Source organism: Macaca mulatta, chromosome 3, assembly GCF_049350105.2.
Source record: "Macaca mulatta isolate MMU2019108-1 chromosome 3, T2T-MMU8v2.0, whole genome shotgun sequence".
Lineage (NCBI taxonomy): Eukaryota > Metazoa > Chordata > Mammalia > Primates > Cercopithecidae > Macaca > Macaca mulatta.
Genome location: NC_133408.1, coordinates 144615893 through 144635000, shown reverse-complemented (window position 1 = coordinate 144635000; position 19108 = coordinate 144615893). Strand labels below are relative to the sequence as shown.

Sequence of the window (19108 nt, the reverse complement as noted above, 5' to 3'; positions counted from 1 at the left end):
CAGATATTATTATAGATAATGGAAGAGGCGAGGCCTCACTAGAATGTGATATTTGAGTTTAGCTAATAATTATGCCAAGAACATAAGAATGATCCAGACAGAGGAAAGCAAGAGTACAAAGTCCGTAAGGCAGAAACAAATGTAAAATATTCAAAAGAACAACAAAAAAAAAATCAATATGGAAGTAATAGTGGGATAAGAAGAGAATAGTGAGAAGAGATTAGAAAGGAGGGCCTTATGGTCATAAAAAGTTAATATTTTAAGTAACACAGAAAGTCATTGGAAGCTTTTTAAGTGGGAGAATTATATGATCTGGTTTATGCTTCAGAAGAAGTGCAGCAGCTTCTACAGAGAATAAATGACAGAAGGCAAAAGAGAAACATGGAGAGTATTCCACTCCAGTGTTAGTCAAGAGATTACAAAGGCCTGGATTAGGACAACAGTAGAAATGGATATAAGTGTACTGATTCAAAATATACTTTTGGCCAGGCATGGCGGTTCATGCCTGTAACCCCAGCACTTTGTGAGGCAGAGGAGGGCGGATCACCTGAGGTCAGGAGTTCGAGACCAGCCTGGCCAACACGATGAAATCCTGTTAAAAATATAAAAATTAGCTGGGCATGGTAGTGTGCACCTGTAGTCCCATCTACTCTGGAGGCTGAGGCAGGAGAACTGCTTGAACCCAGGAGGCAGAGGTTGCAGTGAACCAATATCGTGCCACTGCACTCCAGCCGGGTGACACAGCAAGACTCCACAAAAATATACTTTGAAGGAGGACACAGTACTGACCAACAAATTAGACGCGGGGGTTAAGGGGAAAGGACCAATCAAGACTGACAGCTTAGGGTTTTCACTTAAGCAACTGGATAGAGATGGAGCCATTTAAAGAAACAGATGATGTGAGGGCAGTGGCTCACACCTGTAATCCCAGCACTTTGGGAGGCCAAGGCAGGCGAAATCACCTGAGGTCGGGAGTTTGAGACCAGCCTGACCAACATGGAGAAACCCTGCCCCTACTAAACATACAAAATTAGCCGGGCATGATGGCGCATGCCTGTAATCCCAGCTACTTGGGAAGCTGAGGCAGGAGAATCGCTTGAACCTGGAAAGCGGAGGTTGCAGTGAGCCAAGATCGCACCATTGCACTTCAGCCCAGACAAGAGTGAAACTCCATCTCAAAAAAAAAAAAAAAAAAAAAGGAAAGAAAGAAAGAAAGAAATAGATGAGGACTGGTGCTGTGATTCATCCCTGTAAATCCAGCACTTTGGGAGGCCGAGGCAGGTGGATCACTTGAGGCCAGGAGTTTGAGACCAGCCTGGCCAACATGGTGAAACCCATCTCGACTAAAAATAAAAAAATTAGCCAGGCTTGGTGGCCGTCTGTAATCTCAGCTACTCGGGAGGCTGAGGCAAAAGGTTCACATGAATCCTGAAGGTGGAGACTGCAGTGAGCCAAGATCATGCCACTGCACTCTAGCCTGGGTGACAGAGCAAGACTGTCTCAAAAAAAAAAAAAAAAAAAAAAAGGAAAAAAAAAGAAAAGAAAAGAAAAAGAAAAAAGAAGTAGATGAGCCTAAAAAACAACAACCAAAAGTAGATTTGGGGGCAGAAGAAGATCAAGAATTCTAAGTGAAGCTGTCAATTTGCATATGCAAGTCTGAAGCTTAGGAAGATTATGACTGGAGATAAAAAATTGAGGGTAACCACACATAGAGATTATATTTAAAGCCAGGTAATAACCTAAAAACCAAGTTTTTTAAAAGAGGGGACTGCAGTTGAATCTTAGACATTTAAAGTGCCTGGGCATAACAGAATAAGTCAGGAAAAAATGAGCAATAGTGGTCAGTTAAGTGTGGTACCCAGAAATTCAAAATTAAACCTTTCTAGTAGGAAGAAAGGGAAGGGATGATTATTTACAACAAATCTGAAAAAATGTATATAAATTATACAAGACTACCAATTAGTTTGACAACACAGAAGGTTATAGTAGTGCTGTGCAACCTGATAATGAGTACAAACAGCTTTCTCAAGGAGTTTTGCTATACAGAGGATTAGAGGAATGAAACAATAAAAAAGGGAAATAATTCTGTTATATTTGTATGTGATAGGAATGATCTAATAGCGAAAATGAAGATGCAAGAGACATGGGATGACTGCAGCCAAGAGGGAAGAATGAAGATTTTGAAAAGGTGAGAAGGGATAAGATCCAGAGGGCAAGTGGAGGAACAGGACTCTAATTTTTTTAAAGCAACATTTTTCTTTTTTCTTTATTTTTTTTTTTGAGATGGAGTTTTGCTTGTCGCCCAGGCTGGAGTGCAGTGGCATGATCTCAGCTCACTGCAACCTCCGTCTCCTGGGTTCAAGCAATTCTCCTGCATCTGCCTCCGAGTAGCTGGGATTACAGGCGCCTGCCACCACACCCAGCTAATTTTTTGTATTTTTAGTACAGACGGGGTTTCGTCATGTTCAGCATGCTGGTCTCGAATTCCTGATCTCAGGTGATCCACCCACCTCAGCCTCCCAAAGTGCTGGGATTACAGGTGTGAGCCACTGCGCCTGTCCATTTTTCTGTTTTATAAGAGAAAAAACAGAATTTGAATATAAATACAAAATTTTAGGTTGAAGTTGTGTCCCCAGGACCCATACAGTAGCTGGCATATAACAAGCCCTCAATAAATATTTACTAATTTAGAGCACTGAATTAGAACTTTTTTTTTTCCTTTTTGAGACAGGGTCTCACTTTGTCACCCAGGCTAGAATGCAGAGGTGCGATCTGGGCTCACTGCAGCCTAGACCTCCCAGGCTCAAGCAATCATCCCACCTCAGCCCAAGTGGCTGGGACTACAGGCACAAGCAACCATACTTGGCTAACTTTGGTATTTTTTTTTTTTTTTGTACAGATGGGATTTCATCATGTTGCCAAGGCCAGTCTTGAATTCTTGGGCTCAAGCAACCGGCCAGCCTCAGCCTCCCAAAGGAATACAGGTGTGAGCCACCACGCCTGGCCAGCACTTATTTCACTTAAAATCTTAACTTCTTATGGCCCCTAGGCCCTACTCCTCTAATCTTTTCTTAATATTCTTTCCTTGGTCTATTATCCCATGTTTGATATTTTTTCCCTGTTCTTTAGGACAATCTAAATTAGTTCCTGCCTTGGACCTTTTGTACTTGGCTGTTTCCTCTACGTAATTACATTTAAAGAAAGTCATACCATTGAAATAGTACTTGCTTAAGCCAATAAAATCAGAGAAAAACTAGTACTCTTCATTAGAATCGGTACATTATCAAGATTTCTTTGCTCTAAACGAGTGGTAGGCAAACTAGAACCACTGGGCCAAATCCAGCCTGCTTCCTGATTCTGTAGACAAAGTGTTATCGGAACACTGTCATGTCCATTCATTTACACACACAGTCTGCTTTCCAGCCACAAGAGCAGAGTTGAGTAGTTACAACAGAAACCATATCATTGCAAGTCTTAAAGATTTACTCTTTGGCCCTTTACAGGAAAGTTCTGCTGACCCTTGTTCTAAATTTAATTCTAAATTCCAAAATAATTAGGGAAGTAAAAGAGGATTTTCAACAACACACACATACTTTTTAATAATCAGGAACCAAATTAAATTTAAAAATGAGAAAATGTATGGAGAAACTGAGCTAGCTATAAAATCTAGTATTAAATGTCACGTTGACCCAGGTTTTTAAAACTCTATCCCCTTAAATAATCAAACTTTAAATATCACAATAGGGATTTTTAAAAAACTCAGCATTTAATCCTTCACTGGGCTGAATAAAATTATCATGAGATTTCCTGGTATTAAAAAATGAGGATTTGGGCCATGCACAGGGGCTCATGCCTATAATCTCAGCACTTTGGGAGGCCAAGGCAGACAGATCGCTTGAGCCCATGAGTTCAAGACTAGCCTGGACAACATGGCGAAACCCTGTCTCTACAAAAAAATACAAAATTAGTCAGGTGTGATGGTGTGCACCTGTAGTCCCAGCTACTCGGGGTGCTGTGGTAGGAGGACTGCTTGAGCCTGGGAGGTGGAGGCTTCAGTGACCCATGACCACACTACTGTACTACAGCCTGTGCAACCTTGAGGTCCTTTATTTGAGCCCCTATCCCACCCCCCCCAAAAAGGGATTTCACACAATTGTCTACCATAGCTGCTGAAACACAGGGTATTTCCATTTCCTTTTCTTTTTCCTAAGAGCACAGTTATTGTCTTGTGCAAGCTCCTTGGGAATGTCTATGGTAGGAGAAGGGTTAAAAGTGCTCTAAGACCTTCACTTCCATTTTAACCAGAGTTGTTTTCCTTTCATCTGTTTTACATATTTTTTTTGCAGAAGTATTTGAAAAGCACAGGTAGTAATAAATTCAACCGATAACTAACAGCACTGGTTTGTGAGAAAAAGCAAGACATGGATCTAAAATAGACCAAGAATATCACCCTAGTTCTGATACCTTACAATCCATGACTTCAGGGAAGTTAGTTAACCCTTCTGAGCCTTTGTTTTCACATCAGTGGGAAGAACATTGAGCTCACAGTATAAAAATAATGCAGTAACAATGTAAAACATTTACCTGGCACAGCAGCACTCAACAAATTGTAATTCACTCCTTCTTCTCTTACTCTTAAGTTGAACAATACAGAATTACTGATATCAGATCAACTCTGACCTATAAAAATGGCATTCATATAGTTCAACTTAATCCTGCAAAAATCAACTGTGCAGAGGAGAGTTACCAGAGGGTAGAAAGACCTCCTTACAAGGGTGGTCCTTGGCTGGCATTTGGGAATTTAGCTGGTAAACAGTTCCCTATATTGATAAGAAACTTTCCTCAAATGATAAGGGTAGCTTACTCTGCCTACACTGTTTATACAAACAATATGGTTTATGTTGTATACCTATTTTCTTTCTGGGAGTCTGGAATTTTGATACATTCTAGGCAGATGCCTACGTGCCATCCCTCAATAAAAACTTTGGGTACTGAGTCTCCAATGAGCTTCCTTGGTAGATAACATTTCACATGTATTGTCACAATTCACTGCTGAAGAAATTAAATGCATCCTATGTGCCTCAATGGGGAGAAGCCTCATGGAATCTTGCATCTGCTTTCCTCTAGGTTTCACTCCATGTACCTTTTCCCTTTACTGATTTCGCTTTGGATTATTCCGCTGTAATAAATCTTAGCCATGAGGTACAACTACATTCTGGATCCTGTGAGTCCTTCCAGCAAATCTTTGAGCCTGGGGATGGTCTTGGGATCACATTTGACACATCAACTTTTAAAATACAACTAACTATTTTAATGGCAATTTTGTTAAACTGTATTGTACATAGTCTTAACTTCTCAGAATATATTACATAAAATTAGATGGCAAGGTAAATTTTGATGTATTTACATGCTATCATAATGTGATACTCTCAAGAGTTAAATTCTATAAACCTACTTTCTCTGACATTAAATGTCCCAAACTGCCAGGGTATTGACTTCTTCTGAGTAGACAAAAACTTTCAGGAATGCAATCTGGCAACATATATCAGTAGCCTTTAAAAAGATCTTGCATTCCATTTGACCTAGTAATTCTAGATCACATTTATTCTAAGTAAATCACTAAAGACATGCACAAAAATTATGCCAGAATGCTGATTTCACTGCAATATTTGGCTCAAACAACTTACATATTCAATAAGAGACTGATTAAAACTTAATTTTGGTACACCTCTAGACTGGAATACCATGAAACCATTCAAACAGGAGTTTGAAGAAAGGAAGAAAAAAAGAAAGCCTTTGCATACTATTAGAATGAGTCTGAATTTAGACTTAAAGGCAACAAGGAACCAGTGACGTAAAAAAACGGGAAAATTAAATGACTTACGTGTTTTTAGAAAAATTATGGTTTATGTGTATTGTTGTCTTAGAGTGAAAAACAGAATGTGTGAATAAAAGGGCTTTTTTGGTGTAAATTTACTAGAGAGGACAAGAGGGAAAGAAGAGAGAATTAGTATATTAGTATAGTACTAATTTTATTAAGTTTGAACTACTCACAGAACATCTAAGTGGTCTAGTAACGCAGAGGGCTATGTGAGTGGAGCTCATGAGAGAATTAGGTAAGGCTGATTTGGAAGTCATGAGCATACAAAAACAGTGAAAGCTATAAAAGTAGATGAAATCTCCAGGACAGTTTACAAAGTAAGGTAGTGCAGATCCCTAGAAAACACAAATACTTCAGAAAAAGAAGAAACATTTAAAAAGGAGATCATGCCATAAAAAGAAAACCAGATGGAAAAAGAGTTGGGCGATTCCTCAAAATGTTAAATGTGGAATTATGTTATGACCTAGCAATTCCACTCCTAGCTATAAAACCAGAAGAATTTAAAACAGGGAGTCAGATACTTGTACACCAACGTTCATAGCAATATTACTGACAATAGCCAAAAGGTAGGAACAACCCAAAGTGTACATCAAAAGATGAATGGATAAGCAAAATACAGTACATCTAAACAATGGACTACTATTCAGCCATAAAAAGGAATGGAATTTTGGTATATGCTATAACATGGTTGAATCCTGAAAACATTATGCTAAGTAAAATAAGCCAGACATAAGAGAATAAGTATTTTATAATTCCACTTATATGAAGTATCTAGAATAGGCAAATAGAGATAGAAACTAGAATAGAGGCTACGAGGTACAAGGAGAAGCGGGAAACGAGGAGTTATTTAATGAATGCAGAGTTTCTATTTGGGATGATAAAGTTCGAAAACAGTAGTGATGGCTGCACAACACTGTGAATGTACTTACTGCCACCGAATTGTTCACTTAAAAATGGTTAACATGATAAACGTTGTATCTATTTTGCCACAACTTAAACATATATATATATATTTTCACTAAAGCCAAAGGTAAAGAGAGTCAACAGTATCAAATTCTGCTGTGAGATCGGGCAATATAAGAAGACCTGAAAACTAGGCATGGGCCTTAATGTGATGGTAGCATGGTCACAGTAATAACTAAATTATACATAGCAGGTGGAAGAATTAATAAAAGGAAGAACACCATAAGGATTTGGACATCTGAATGGACCTACATTTTAGACCGTGCCCAATTACAGGAATTAGAGGCACAGATAAAATTGACAAAGGGTCAAGACTTAATCCAAATGAGTCACTCAGGCCCTACCTTTGACCCCTTCAGGTGATACTGGGAGCCCGGAGAAGGTGAAATGCTGCTCCTAAGCCTTGGTAAGTAAAGCAGGTAGAACAAATAGTGTGGCAAAGCTGGTTTGCATCTGGCTCCAAGGGAGTATCAGGGTGTGGTTTCCTTTCCCTCAGAGATATCGAAGACTGAAAGTAGCATTCTCCTGGCCTAGAATCGGTGATAGTGGATCTTCAGAGGGCAATTCATTGACTCCCCCAACAACACTGTCACAATACTACTGGTAGATCAGCTACTGCGATCTGCCTGGTATGGGACTGAGTGTAGTGGGACTGAATTATTCTTGGAAATAGGGTCACTGCTGCTCCAAACTGATAATCAGGCACTATCCTAGGAGGTATTTGATAGAGCAGATAGTCCAATCTCCAGTTTTACAGACCAGGAGATGACTGATCTAAGTGTCACAAACTCTACATCCAAGTCCTACCTCTACCACTAAAGTCACTATATACCCTTGGGACATGCCACATAACTACTCTGGGGTCTGTGTCCGTATTTGTAAAATAAACTCTGAACTCTTAATTCTAAGTCAACATGGTATTATAATAGCAAAGAAAAAATACCTTAAAGTCCTTAAATTGGTCTAGCATTTTCCCCATCAAACTGCATTGTCCCTACTATCCCTGTGAAATTTACCAGAGTACTATTTATGACTATTGATTATTTACTTAATGAAGCAAACAGCCTATATTACAAAATGGTACTGGATCTTATTTTAGACTAGGGTTACCCAAAGCCTAAATTCTGGTAGTCCTAAATTTATACCACTTTAATTTTCATTACTTCACTAACTTTACAAATATAGAGAACATTTTTGGTCATCACAAGTAGAATTATTTTGTTTTACTTTTTTGAGACAGGGTCTTGCTCTGTTACTAGGCTGAAACACAGTGGTGTGATTATGGCTCACTGCAACCTGGAACTCCTGGGCTCAAGTGATCCTCCCACCTCAGCCTCCCAAGTAGCTGGGACTACAGGCATGCACCACCATGCCAAGCTAATTTTTAAAATTTTTTTATTTTGTAGAGACTGGGTCTCATCGTATTACCCAGGCTGGTCTCAAACTGCTGGGCTCAAGCCTCAGACTCCCAAAGTACTGGAATTATAAGCATAAGCCACTGCACTGAGCTGAATTATTTATGTAATATTTCCATTCTTAAAAATGAAAACAGGCTATTTACAAACGTGTTGTAATTCTAAATTAACGTCAAAAACATTAAAGGAAGAATAACCACTACTCTGTTTGCAATAATCTATTTGATATTGCCACATTTTTCTGGAACCACTTTATAAATTTAAAATCTTATTTGTTTTATACCAAAATGTCCTTATTCATTAAAAAATCATCATAAATTATCATCTAAGCCACATCATATATTATTAGTGCAGAAATTTAAGTAAGTTAGAACTGAAAATCTAAAAAGGGAAAAATGCCAATCATTAAATTGAGAGAGGCATTTAGAGAAAAAGAACAGTTTAGAATGATTGAATAAATAAGCTCTAATTCCTCAGAAATTGGACTTAAAGGATGTTCTTCTTCCCAATTAAAAATCTAATTTCTTCTCTGTATAAACTCTCAAACTGTAAGTGGGTTTTGATGAGAGGCTCGCACCAGCATCTTAGATCCTAGGTAAAACCTCTAATTTTCCCTTTGAGTGTTAAGACCTCCAATAACATACACCTCAATAATATAACCATAGCCAGTGTACGTTATTGAAGGCATAACATGAATAGGTTATACTAATTGTTATATTAATAGGTGTAAAAAATCTCCATGACTTCTCAATATACTCCTTCAGATTTGTGATCAAAATTTGTCCACTTCTTTTCTCTTTCTTACAATCTATTATTTTTAAATATTTGTATTAAAATACATAAGAAATTTAAAAATAAAGAGCAAATGAAGTTTGGTATGACAATTGTCCTCAGTTCATCACATGTGGCATTTCACTTCATTTTACTCCTCTATTAACTAAATGTTACTCTTCTGACCTATGTGGCAGCATGAATCTGGAGCCAAGCAACTCTGGGTTCAAACTAACTTTACTTTTTATTAATTAGGTGGCCACAGGCAAATATGTTAATCTCCTTGAGCTGCATTTCTTATAAAATGAAAATAATACCTGCCTTTTTGTTGGGATGATTAAGATATTTTATACAAAACATCTTGCTCAAAGTAGGGGAGCTGCTTAACACTGTTACAGAACATTATATGAATACAAGGAGCTCTGTATTACAAGCGAAAAAAATATAAGAAAAAATTGTTTATGATTAAGTATGAAACAAATGAAAAATTCAGCATTACCCTAAGAACAGCTGTAAACATGGCTGGGCACGGTGGTTCATGCCTGTAATCCCAGCACTTTGCGGGGCTAAGGTGGGCAGATCGTTTGAGCCCAGGAGTTTCAGGCCAGCCTGGTCAATGTGGTGAAACACTGTTTCTACTAAAAATACAAAAATTAGCCGGGTGTGGTGGCATGCACCTGTAATCCCAGCTACTTAGGAGGCTAAGACATGAGAATCCCTTGAGCCTGGAGGTTGCAGTGAGCCAAGATTGCCCTACTGCACTCCAGCCTGGATGACAGAGCGAGACTCTGTCACAAAACAAACAAACAACAAAAAAAGAACAGTTGTAAACAATGCAAGGACAGTACTTTAAAGCAGGCTTTTGAATACAAAAACAAAGCCATGCTTAAATGAAAGCACCTCCAATTAGTACAAACAAATCAACACTCACTTTAAAAGCAGCAGAAAAAATAGTTTCTTCATAGTGGATTAAGTGTCAAGAAATCATAAGCAAAAATGTTAAGCACTGAGAGAAAAAAGAACAAGTAAAAAGTTTTTGCAAATATTTCATTATATACAAAATATGCTAGAATCTTCAATTATACAAATTCAAACTAAAAATACCTGAGCACCAGCTGAGCGCAGAGGTTCATGCCTGTAATCCCAACACTTTGGGAGGCCAAGGCGAGTGGATCACCAGGTCAGGAGTTCAAGACCAGCCTAGCCAACATGATGAAACACCATCTCTACTAAAAATACATAAATTAGCTGCACGTGGTGACACACGCCTGTAATACAGCTACTCAGGAGGCTGAGGTAGGAGAATTGCTTGAACCCTGGTGGCGGAGGCTGCAGTGAGCCGAGATAGAGCCACTGCGTTCCAGCCTGGGTGACACAGCAAAACTCCACCTGGTTGCTGGGGGTGGGGGGAACCCAAGCACCAACAAACTAATGACTCCTGTCAGCAGGTGGCTCTAGTGACACTGGAAACAATATCAAATACTATAGTAAAATACAGTTGGTAAAAAATGTATCAATTCTCAGAAATTTGGAGTCAAAAAAAGTCATGCCAATACTTCAATAATGAATATCAGTGGTAATACTATTTAAAAGGAAAACAAGGTTAGCAATCATGTTCTCAGTGTTTGAGAAAGGTAACCTTTTTTTTTTTTTTTACTTTAAAAAATGGCTAGGAAAGAAGAAATTTAATATTTTCCACTTACAGCTCTTCCTACTTTCTAGCTCCAGAAGGGTTTCCTTTTTTTTTTTTTTTTTTTTTTTTTTTTGCTTATGTAACCAATTTAAATACTTACTCTGAACCTGCAGCCATTTCCAAGTATGACGTCTCTGCTGTATCAACCCCCAATGGGATCACTATGCTCATGACGTTCGCCTCTGGTAAATTCGATTACTATGGAGTCCTATGCATTGGTATCCAAAACACTGGGGCATGCCAGCCACAGTGCTCATTGCAAACATCTAAGTGCATCCACAAACCCTGTTTAAAAGAAAAGGAAACAAAAAAGCAAGAGTCACTCTATAACAGTAAGTAAAATAACATGAAGAAAACATTCTTTATTAAAATCTCAATATAAATTGAAATTTGCTTAGAGTCTCTCTCATTAACTTTTCTGGAATTGAGTTACGTGATCATGATCAAAAAAAAGTTTCTAAATCACAATCTTTCTGAGGGAATGAATTTAGGATGCCACAAGAAGATTACTAAGGCATATTTAGTAAAGAACCAAAAAGTAATCATTTTAAAGGATAAAATGTAATTTCTTACAGTGCCAGTATGCAAAAATAAGTCTTCTTTGTTCAGTGAGTGATCTAACAATATACTAACAAATACTGAGTACTTACTATGGACTAAGCACCATAATCAGCTTTTTACATGGATGGTCTATTTAATCCTCCTAATTCTAAGGTAGGTACCTCCATTTTACCACTGAGGAAAAGAAAACCAAAACAGGCTAATATTGAAAAGCACTGTGTAATTGTCTATTATTGTGTATTTTCATATTATAATAATTAGTAGTCTGGTAGCTCTCCCCCAGCTACACATGGTTTAAAAAAACTTAATCAAGGTTGCTCCATTTAAGAGATGAAACCAGGATTTGAACCAATTCTACTCTACTGTTTGTATCTGTATGTAAGGGAAACTATGTTATTGGTAATAAATTCAATTACTGTACAGTAGTTGTCATTTTCTGTAACAGGTAAATCTAGGTATACTGTTGAGGGAATTCTCTTTTTCTTCCATTAATACTGTTCAGTTATTAAAGAGTTAATACCCCCTAATTCAATTAGTAGAAAAAACTAAGTTTTTTTTTAAAATTTACAACAGCAACTAAAAGATACTTAGCTTCGACATCAATTTTTCTAATTTAAATTCACTACATAACAGTGGCTATAGGTATGTTTATAAAATATCTACTCAAAGTCTTTTCAAAAATTATACAGGTGAAACTCAGGAACAAAACCAATATAGATAATCCTATAAATTAGAAAACAGCAACAGTCATTATCCTTGTCTCTGTAATGTAATACCTGAAATATTGAAAAGCAGTGTGCAATTGTCTACTATTACATATTTTTATATTATAATAATTTGTAATCTGGTAGCTCTCCTCCAGTTACACATAGTTTAAAAGTTCAAGGCTAGTTTTCTTGGAGAATTCAAACAACTATTAACACGTTATTTACCCACTTTGGTAATATATTCCCCCATAATATATGAACTCAAAATCTGTATAATCTGTGAAACAGGAATTAACCTGGATATTCTCAAATGTTAACTAAATATTATAGGCAGCTATAAGAATTGCTACTTGAAGAAACACTGTTTTTTATGTTAGACTCATAAAAAGTCTTGTATTTTAGGTATATACTATATTTAGTGGTATACTTATTTACCAGAGGCAGACACTGAAAGGAAATCAAGTCATTATTAAAGTCTTTTAAGTAACTGAGTGATACTTCTAATTTAAAATAATCTACTTAGGTATTTATTTACCAGTATGTCCCTTTTTATATAAATATGCCATCCTCAATAAACACCACACTTGAGCTGTTTCAGTAAAGAGCTTGCCACAAACCTCCTTCAGACAATGACTTCTATTTGTGCTATTGCTGCTTGTCTTCCAAACTGCACAGTGCCTGGAACATAACAGCATTCTACAAAGAATTGATGAATGCATTAGAGCACTTCAGATGAAACTGCAGCTCTGGCTTAATTAACTAAACGAACTATCACCCTGTATTTCACCCTGTGAAACCCTGTCTCTATTAAAAATACTATCACCCTGTATAATCAAGTGTCATTAAAAACAACTACATGACATTCCCATAACTGCATTTCCCTAAAAACACAGAAGCTCATCCTCAGGACAAAGAAACATCACATCTGAAACAGAACTGCAGACTCTGAATTTGATTCAATAGGAAAAGCAGATCTCAGTAATTTACTCACAAGAGGTCAGAAGACAAGAGGTCATATGTATTAAGACATTAAGGCAAATATTTCACTATTTTCATTAATATAAAAAATCTTATAATGAGAAAACTCACACTGCTTAAAAATCTTGTTGATATTTAACAAAATGATGAATTCGTTAGGGTCAAGTCACAGCTTTTTCAAAAAGGAAAAGCCAATGTAGTAGGCAGAAAAGATGTGACCTTTAACACAGCGAGCTTAAAAAACAGTCAAAAATAGGCCGGGTGTGCTGGCTCACTCACGCCTGTAATCCCAGCACTTTGGGAGGCCGAGGAGGGCGGATCACGGGTTTAGGAGATTGAGACCATCCTGGCCAACATGGTGAAACCTTGTCTCTATTAAAAATACAAAAATTAGCTGGGGTTGGTGGCATGTGCCTGTAATCCCAGCTACTCGGGAAGCTGAGGTAGGAATAATCGCTTAAAACAGGGAGTCAGAGGCTGTAGTGAGCTGAGATTGCGCCACTGCACTCCAGCCTGGCGACAGAGCAAGACTCTGTCTCAAAAATAAAAATAAAAAGTTACAAATAAAGGGAAAAGGTTTTTAATACAACCTGAACAATTAACACAATGTTTCACATCTTACATGTGAATCAAAAAACTGGTCATCCAGCTGACAAGTAAAATATGTACAAAATACACTGAGAATAAATGGCAGCCATTAAAGAAATAATATAAAAGGAAATACCATGAGATGTCTGGTAAATCTGAGGTCCAAGAAAGAATAAATGTCTTCACAAAACCTGCTTATCCAGAATAGACCTAGAAACCAAGTGAACACAGGAGTTTTGAGCTATTTTAAAATGGCATAAAATTACAGTTACTTCTAACAAACATGGTACCTAAAACCAAAGTGACTCACATAAAGCAGCCAATTCTTAAAAGGATAAATTTATTCTTCCCTTTTTACACAAATGAATGTAAACACAAGTAAAGGCAACAATCAAAGCTAAATACTAAATCAAATTGGAAAAAGAAACACTGGGATACAATATTAAATTTAATATTTAAAAAATTTTAAAAATAACTTCAAAAAATGTTAAATTTTAATATTAAAAACAGATTTAGCAAAGGCAACAATACCAAAACAAAAACAATAAAAACAAACACAACTCTAAAGTAGGAAAAATGAAGTAAAAGGCAAAAAAAAGCAATTAAAGTAGAAAACAGTTTATCAGGAAAACTGGAAGTCTGAAGCTGCCTTTAAGACCATGTTAAAATAAACAGAAAACAGGCTGGGTGCAGTGGCTCACACCTGTAATCCCAGCACTTCCAGCAGCTAAGGCAGGTAGACTACTGAGCCCAGAAGTTCAAGAGCAGCCTGGGCAACACAGTGAGACTTCGTCCCTACAAAAAATACAAAAATTAGCTGGATGTGGTGATGCACACCTGTAGTCCCAGTTACTTGGGAGGCTGAGATGGCAGGATTGTTTGAGCCCAGGAGGTCAAGGCTGCAGTAAGCCATGATTGCACAACTGCACCCCAGCCTGGGTGACAGAGGGAGACCCTGTCTTAAAAAAAACAAAACAAAACAAAACAAAAAAATAACACTTTAAAGATTAATATGATACCCAAAAGGCAGAAAGAATAAAAATATGAGGAAAAACATTTTTCTAAAATTACAAATAAAAGTGCCCAATATAACAATCTCTTTGAGGAAAGAGCCATTAACTATATTTCTGTCCTTTATAAGCACCTGGCACAGTGCTCAATAAATATTTTAAATTAAATTAATGTATATATTTTGGATGTGTATCACTGAGAGACTAAGGAGGTAAATTTTTGGCTTAATTACGAATGGAAATAATTAAAGAAACTTGAAAGAAATTTTGAGGAGACATGTAACTGAGATGGGAATCCAAACAGCCCTTATTATTCATTTAAGATTTAATTTACAGCAGCTGACTAAGGTAAAATGAAAAGAACACTAGTCAGTCAAGATCCATTCCAAGTTACTACCTATGAATGCTTGGGCAAGTCATTTCACTGTTCTGACTTTCAACTATAAATGGAAATTGATTTAGGTTGATGATTTTACAATTACAAGCACATTAACAGATTACTCCAAGTAATCAAAACAACAGAATTTTAGATTCTAAAAAACTGTAAAATACAAATCTGATAACAAAATGAATACGTATTTCTACAACTGAGCTAACATTACTACCAGATAGTGCTCTACAAGCACTTATCTGATACCCAAACTTCCCCAACTATTGGTTATAATAATAATGATAGCAAATTCTGAGTGCTTACAATGCTTAATCTCCACAATAAGCCTACGATATAGGTATATTATCCCCATTTTACAATGAGGTAGAGAAGTTAAATTTGTTCGAAGTTCATAACTAATAGCCAAATCAAGATCTGAACCCTTGTGGTCTGATTCCAGAGCCTACACATCAGTTTGCCTGAAATTAAAAACTGCCAGATGGCCGAGAGCTGTGGCTCACACTTGTAATCCCAGCACTTTGGGAGGCCTAGGAGGGCGGGTCACCTGAGGTAAGGAATTCAAGACCAGCCTGGCCAACATGGTGTAACCCTGTCTCTACTAAAAATACAAAAATAAGCTGGGTGTGGTGAGGCACACTTGTAATCCCAGCTACTTGAGAGGCTGAGGCACCAGAATTGCTTGAACCTAGGAGACAGACGTTGCAGTGAGCCAAGATTGCTCCACTGCACTCCAGTCTGGGTGACAGACTCTGCCTTAAAATAAAAAAAAATAAAAATAAAAATAAAAACTTGCCAGATGACAGGTAAAATAAATAATCTAGAATTTACAATTAAGGAAGAAAAAATTGACAGCTGCCTCTCTCAAAAAGGGAAATTAAATACTTAAGTATCTTACTCCAGAATATCTGGATTGCATTTCCTCTGATCATTAAATGAAACTGCACTAACAAAACTGACCTTGCTCATCCCTCAAACCTGATCTAGTTAACAAACTTACATTTAATCTGCAACAATGCATTAAAACACCACAAACATGGGAAAATACAGTCTCAAAGTCTTAAAATTTGTGTTTATGACCAGGTGCGGTGGTGGCTCACACCTGTAATCCCAGCACTTTGGGAGGCCAAGGTGGGTGAATCATCTGAGGTCAGGAGTTCAAGACCAGCCTGGCCAACATGGTGAAACCCCATCTCTACTAAAAATGCAAAAACTAGCCGGGCGTAGTGGTGCATGCCTGTAGTCCCAGCTACTCAGGAGACTGAGGCAGAAGAATCACTGGAACTGCACAGCTGGGCAACAAGAGCAAAACTCTGTCTCAAAAAAGATAATAATAATAAAGCAAGAAAATAAAATTAAAAGGAACACTACTCAGCAATATAAAGGAACAAACAATACATGCAACAACTTGGGTGAATCCAAGGTAATTATGCTGAGCAGAAAAAAAAAAAAAAAAAAAAAAGCCAATCTTGGCGGGGCACAGTAGCTCACACTTGTAATCTCGGCACTTTGGGAGGCTGATGCAGGTGGATAATTTGAGGTCAGGAGTTCGAGACCAGCCTGGACAAGATGATGAAACCCGTCTCTACTAACAATAAAAAAAAAAAAATTAGGTCGGGCGCGGTGGCTCATGCCAGTAATCCCACCACTGTGGAAGGCTGAGGCAGGTGGATCATGAGGTCAAGAGATCGAGACCATCCTGGCTAACACAGTGAAACCCCATCTCTACTAAAAATACAAAAAAAAAAAAAAAATTAGCCAGGCGTGGTGGCGGGCGCCTGTAGTCCCAGCTACTCGGGAGACTGAGGCAGGAGAATGGCGTGAACCCGGGAAGCGGAGCTTGCAATGAGCTGAGATTGTGCCACTATACTCCAGCCTGGGCGACAGAGCAAGACTCTGTCTCAAAAAAAAAAAAAAAAAAAAAATTAGCCAGGTGTGGGGGTGGGCACCTGTAAGCTCAGCTAATCAGGAGACTGAGGCATGAGAATTGCTTAAACTTGGGAGGAAGAGGTTGCAGTGAACTGAGATTGCACCACTGCACTCCAGACTGGGTGACAAAATGAAAACTCCATCCCAAAAAAGAAAAAAAACAAAAATAGCCAATCTCAGAAAGTTACACACTATTTAACTCCATTTATATAACATTCTTAAAGAAATAAATTATAGAAATGGAGGATAGGTTATTCAGAAGAAAAGGGGTAGAGGGAGGTAGGTACGGTTACATAGGAGAACAATACTAAGGATCCTTGTGGTGGGCCGGGCGCGGTGGCTCACGCCTGTAATCCCAACACTGGAAGGCCGAGGTGGGCGGATCACGAGGTCAGGAGATCGAGACCATCCTGGCTAACATCGTGAAACCCCGTCTCTACTAAAAATACAAAAAATTAGCCAGGCGTGGTGGCGGGCACCTATAGTCCCAGCTACTCGGGAGACTGAGGCAGGAGAATGGCATGAACCCGGGAGAGGAGCTGCAGTAAGCCGAGATCGCGATACTGCACTCAAGCCTGGGAGACAGAGCAAGACTCCATCTCAAGAAAAAAAAAAAAAAGGATCCTTGTGGTGATAAAATTGTTCTATACCTTAACTGTGGTGGTGGGTACAGGTACATTTATGTGATCATAATGTACAGAACTAAATCTAGACAAACAAATGAGTACAAATAAAACTGGGAAGCCTGAATAAAATGAGAAGATTGTATCAGTGTCAATATTCTGGTCTTGGCCAGGTGTGTTGGCTCACGTCTGTAATTCCAGCACTTTGGGAGGCTGAGGCAGAAGGATCACGTAAAGCCAGGAGTTTCAGAACAGCCTGGGCTACATAGTGTGACCCAAACTCTACAAAAATAAAAAAACTAGCTGGGCATGGTGGTGCATCTCTGTAGTCCTAACTATTCAGGAGATTGAGGTACAAGGATCGTCTGAGCCTAGGAGTTTGAAATTACAGCAAGCTATGCTCATACTACTCTCCAACCTGGGCAACAAAGGAGACCCTATCTCTTAAAATAAACACACACACACACTAGTCAGGACACTGTACTACAATTTTACAAGATGTTACCACTGAAGGAAACTGCGTACTATGGTTTGAATAAGATTTGTCCCTGCCAAAACTCATGTTGAAACCTTATTTCCAGTGAAGCAAGGTTGTGACGTGGAGCCTTTAAGAGGTAGGGCCTTGAACAGGAGGTATCTGGATCATGAGGGCCCCGACTCTGTGGGTGGCTTGGTGTTAGTATTGTGGTAGTGAGAGCGTTATCTCTGGCAAGAATGGATTAGTTCTCTGAGGAATAGATTAGTTCCTGAGAGAGTGGGTTGTTAAAATTTTAGCCACAACACCCTTTGAGTTCTGCTTTTTCACACGTGTCCACCTCCCTTTTGATTTTGCTCCATGTTGTGATGCCACCATGCTTCTTGAACTTCCCAGCCTGCAGAGCAATTAACTAAAAAACCCTTTAGGCCAGGTGCAGTAGCTCACACCTGTAATCCCAGCACTTTGGGAGGCTGAGGCAGGTGAATCACGAGGTCAGGAGATCGAGTCCATTCTGGCTAACACAGTGAAATCCCGTCTTTACTAAAAATAAAAAAAATTAGCCAGGTGTGGTGGCAGGCGCCTGTAGTCTCAACTACTCGGGAGGCTGAGGCAAAAGGATGGCATGAACCCAGGAGGTGGAGCTTGCAATCAGCCGAAATCGCATCACTGCACTCCAGCCTGGGCGACAGAGCGAGACTCCGTCTTAAAATAAAAAACAAAAAACAAGCAAAAATACAAAAAACCTTTTATTAATTACCTAGTCTCAGGTATTGTTACATCAACACTAAATGGACTAAGATACTGGGTAAAGATATATAGAATTTCTCTATTATTTCTTACAACCATATGCAAATCTATAATTACCACAAAATTAAAAGTTTAATTTTTTAAAATGACATTAAAATTGTGGCCTTCAAACTCTTTTTGAGCATTGGTAGCAATTTTCCTATACATGAAATATTAACACAGAAATCTAGGCATCCTTTTTGATTGTAACATGAAAAAATAGTTTTAATCTCCTATGCTTTAACCAGTCATTGTTAGTGTCCACTTGAAGTGCTATACCAAGAAAGTCAAATATAAAGGAAGAATGCCACAGAGATGTCTGCCAATGGGTACAGTA

General features: G+C 38.2%; 1 protein-coding gene across 6 annotated transcripts in view; it reads right to left on the bottom strand.

The window, feature by feature from the left end:
* Positions 1–19108, bottom strand: part of KMT2E (lysine methyltransferase 2E (inactive)) — a 101395-nt gene that overhangs the window by 63111 nt on the left and 19176 nt on the right. For 2 of the 6 annotated variants that reach the window (XM_028846157.2, XM_015134638.3), the window contains exons 2-3: positions 13694–13767; positions 10824–11008 (exon numbers count right to left, since the gene is read on the bottom strand). Coding sequence is in view for 2 of the 6 variants with exons in the window: in XM_015134638.3 (XP_014990124.2) it covers positions 10824–10894 (71 nt within the window). In the remaining 4 variants the exon portion in view is untranslated. Of the gene's footprint in view, positions 1–7188; positions 7375–10823; positions 11009–13693; positions 13768–19108 lie in introns of all 6 variants that reach the window. The other 4 variants (XM_028846158.2, XM_015134640.3, XM_028846155.2 and 1 more) reach the window with 3 other exon arrangements.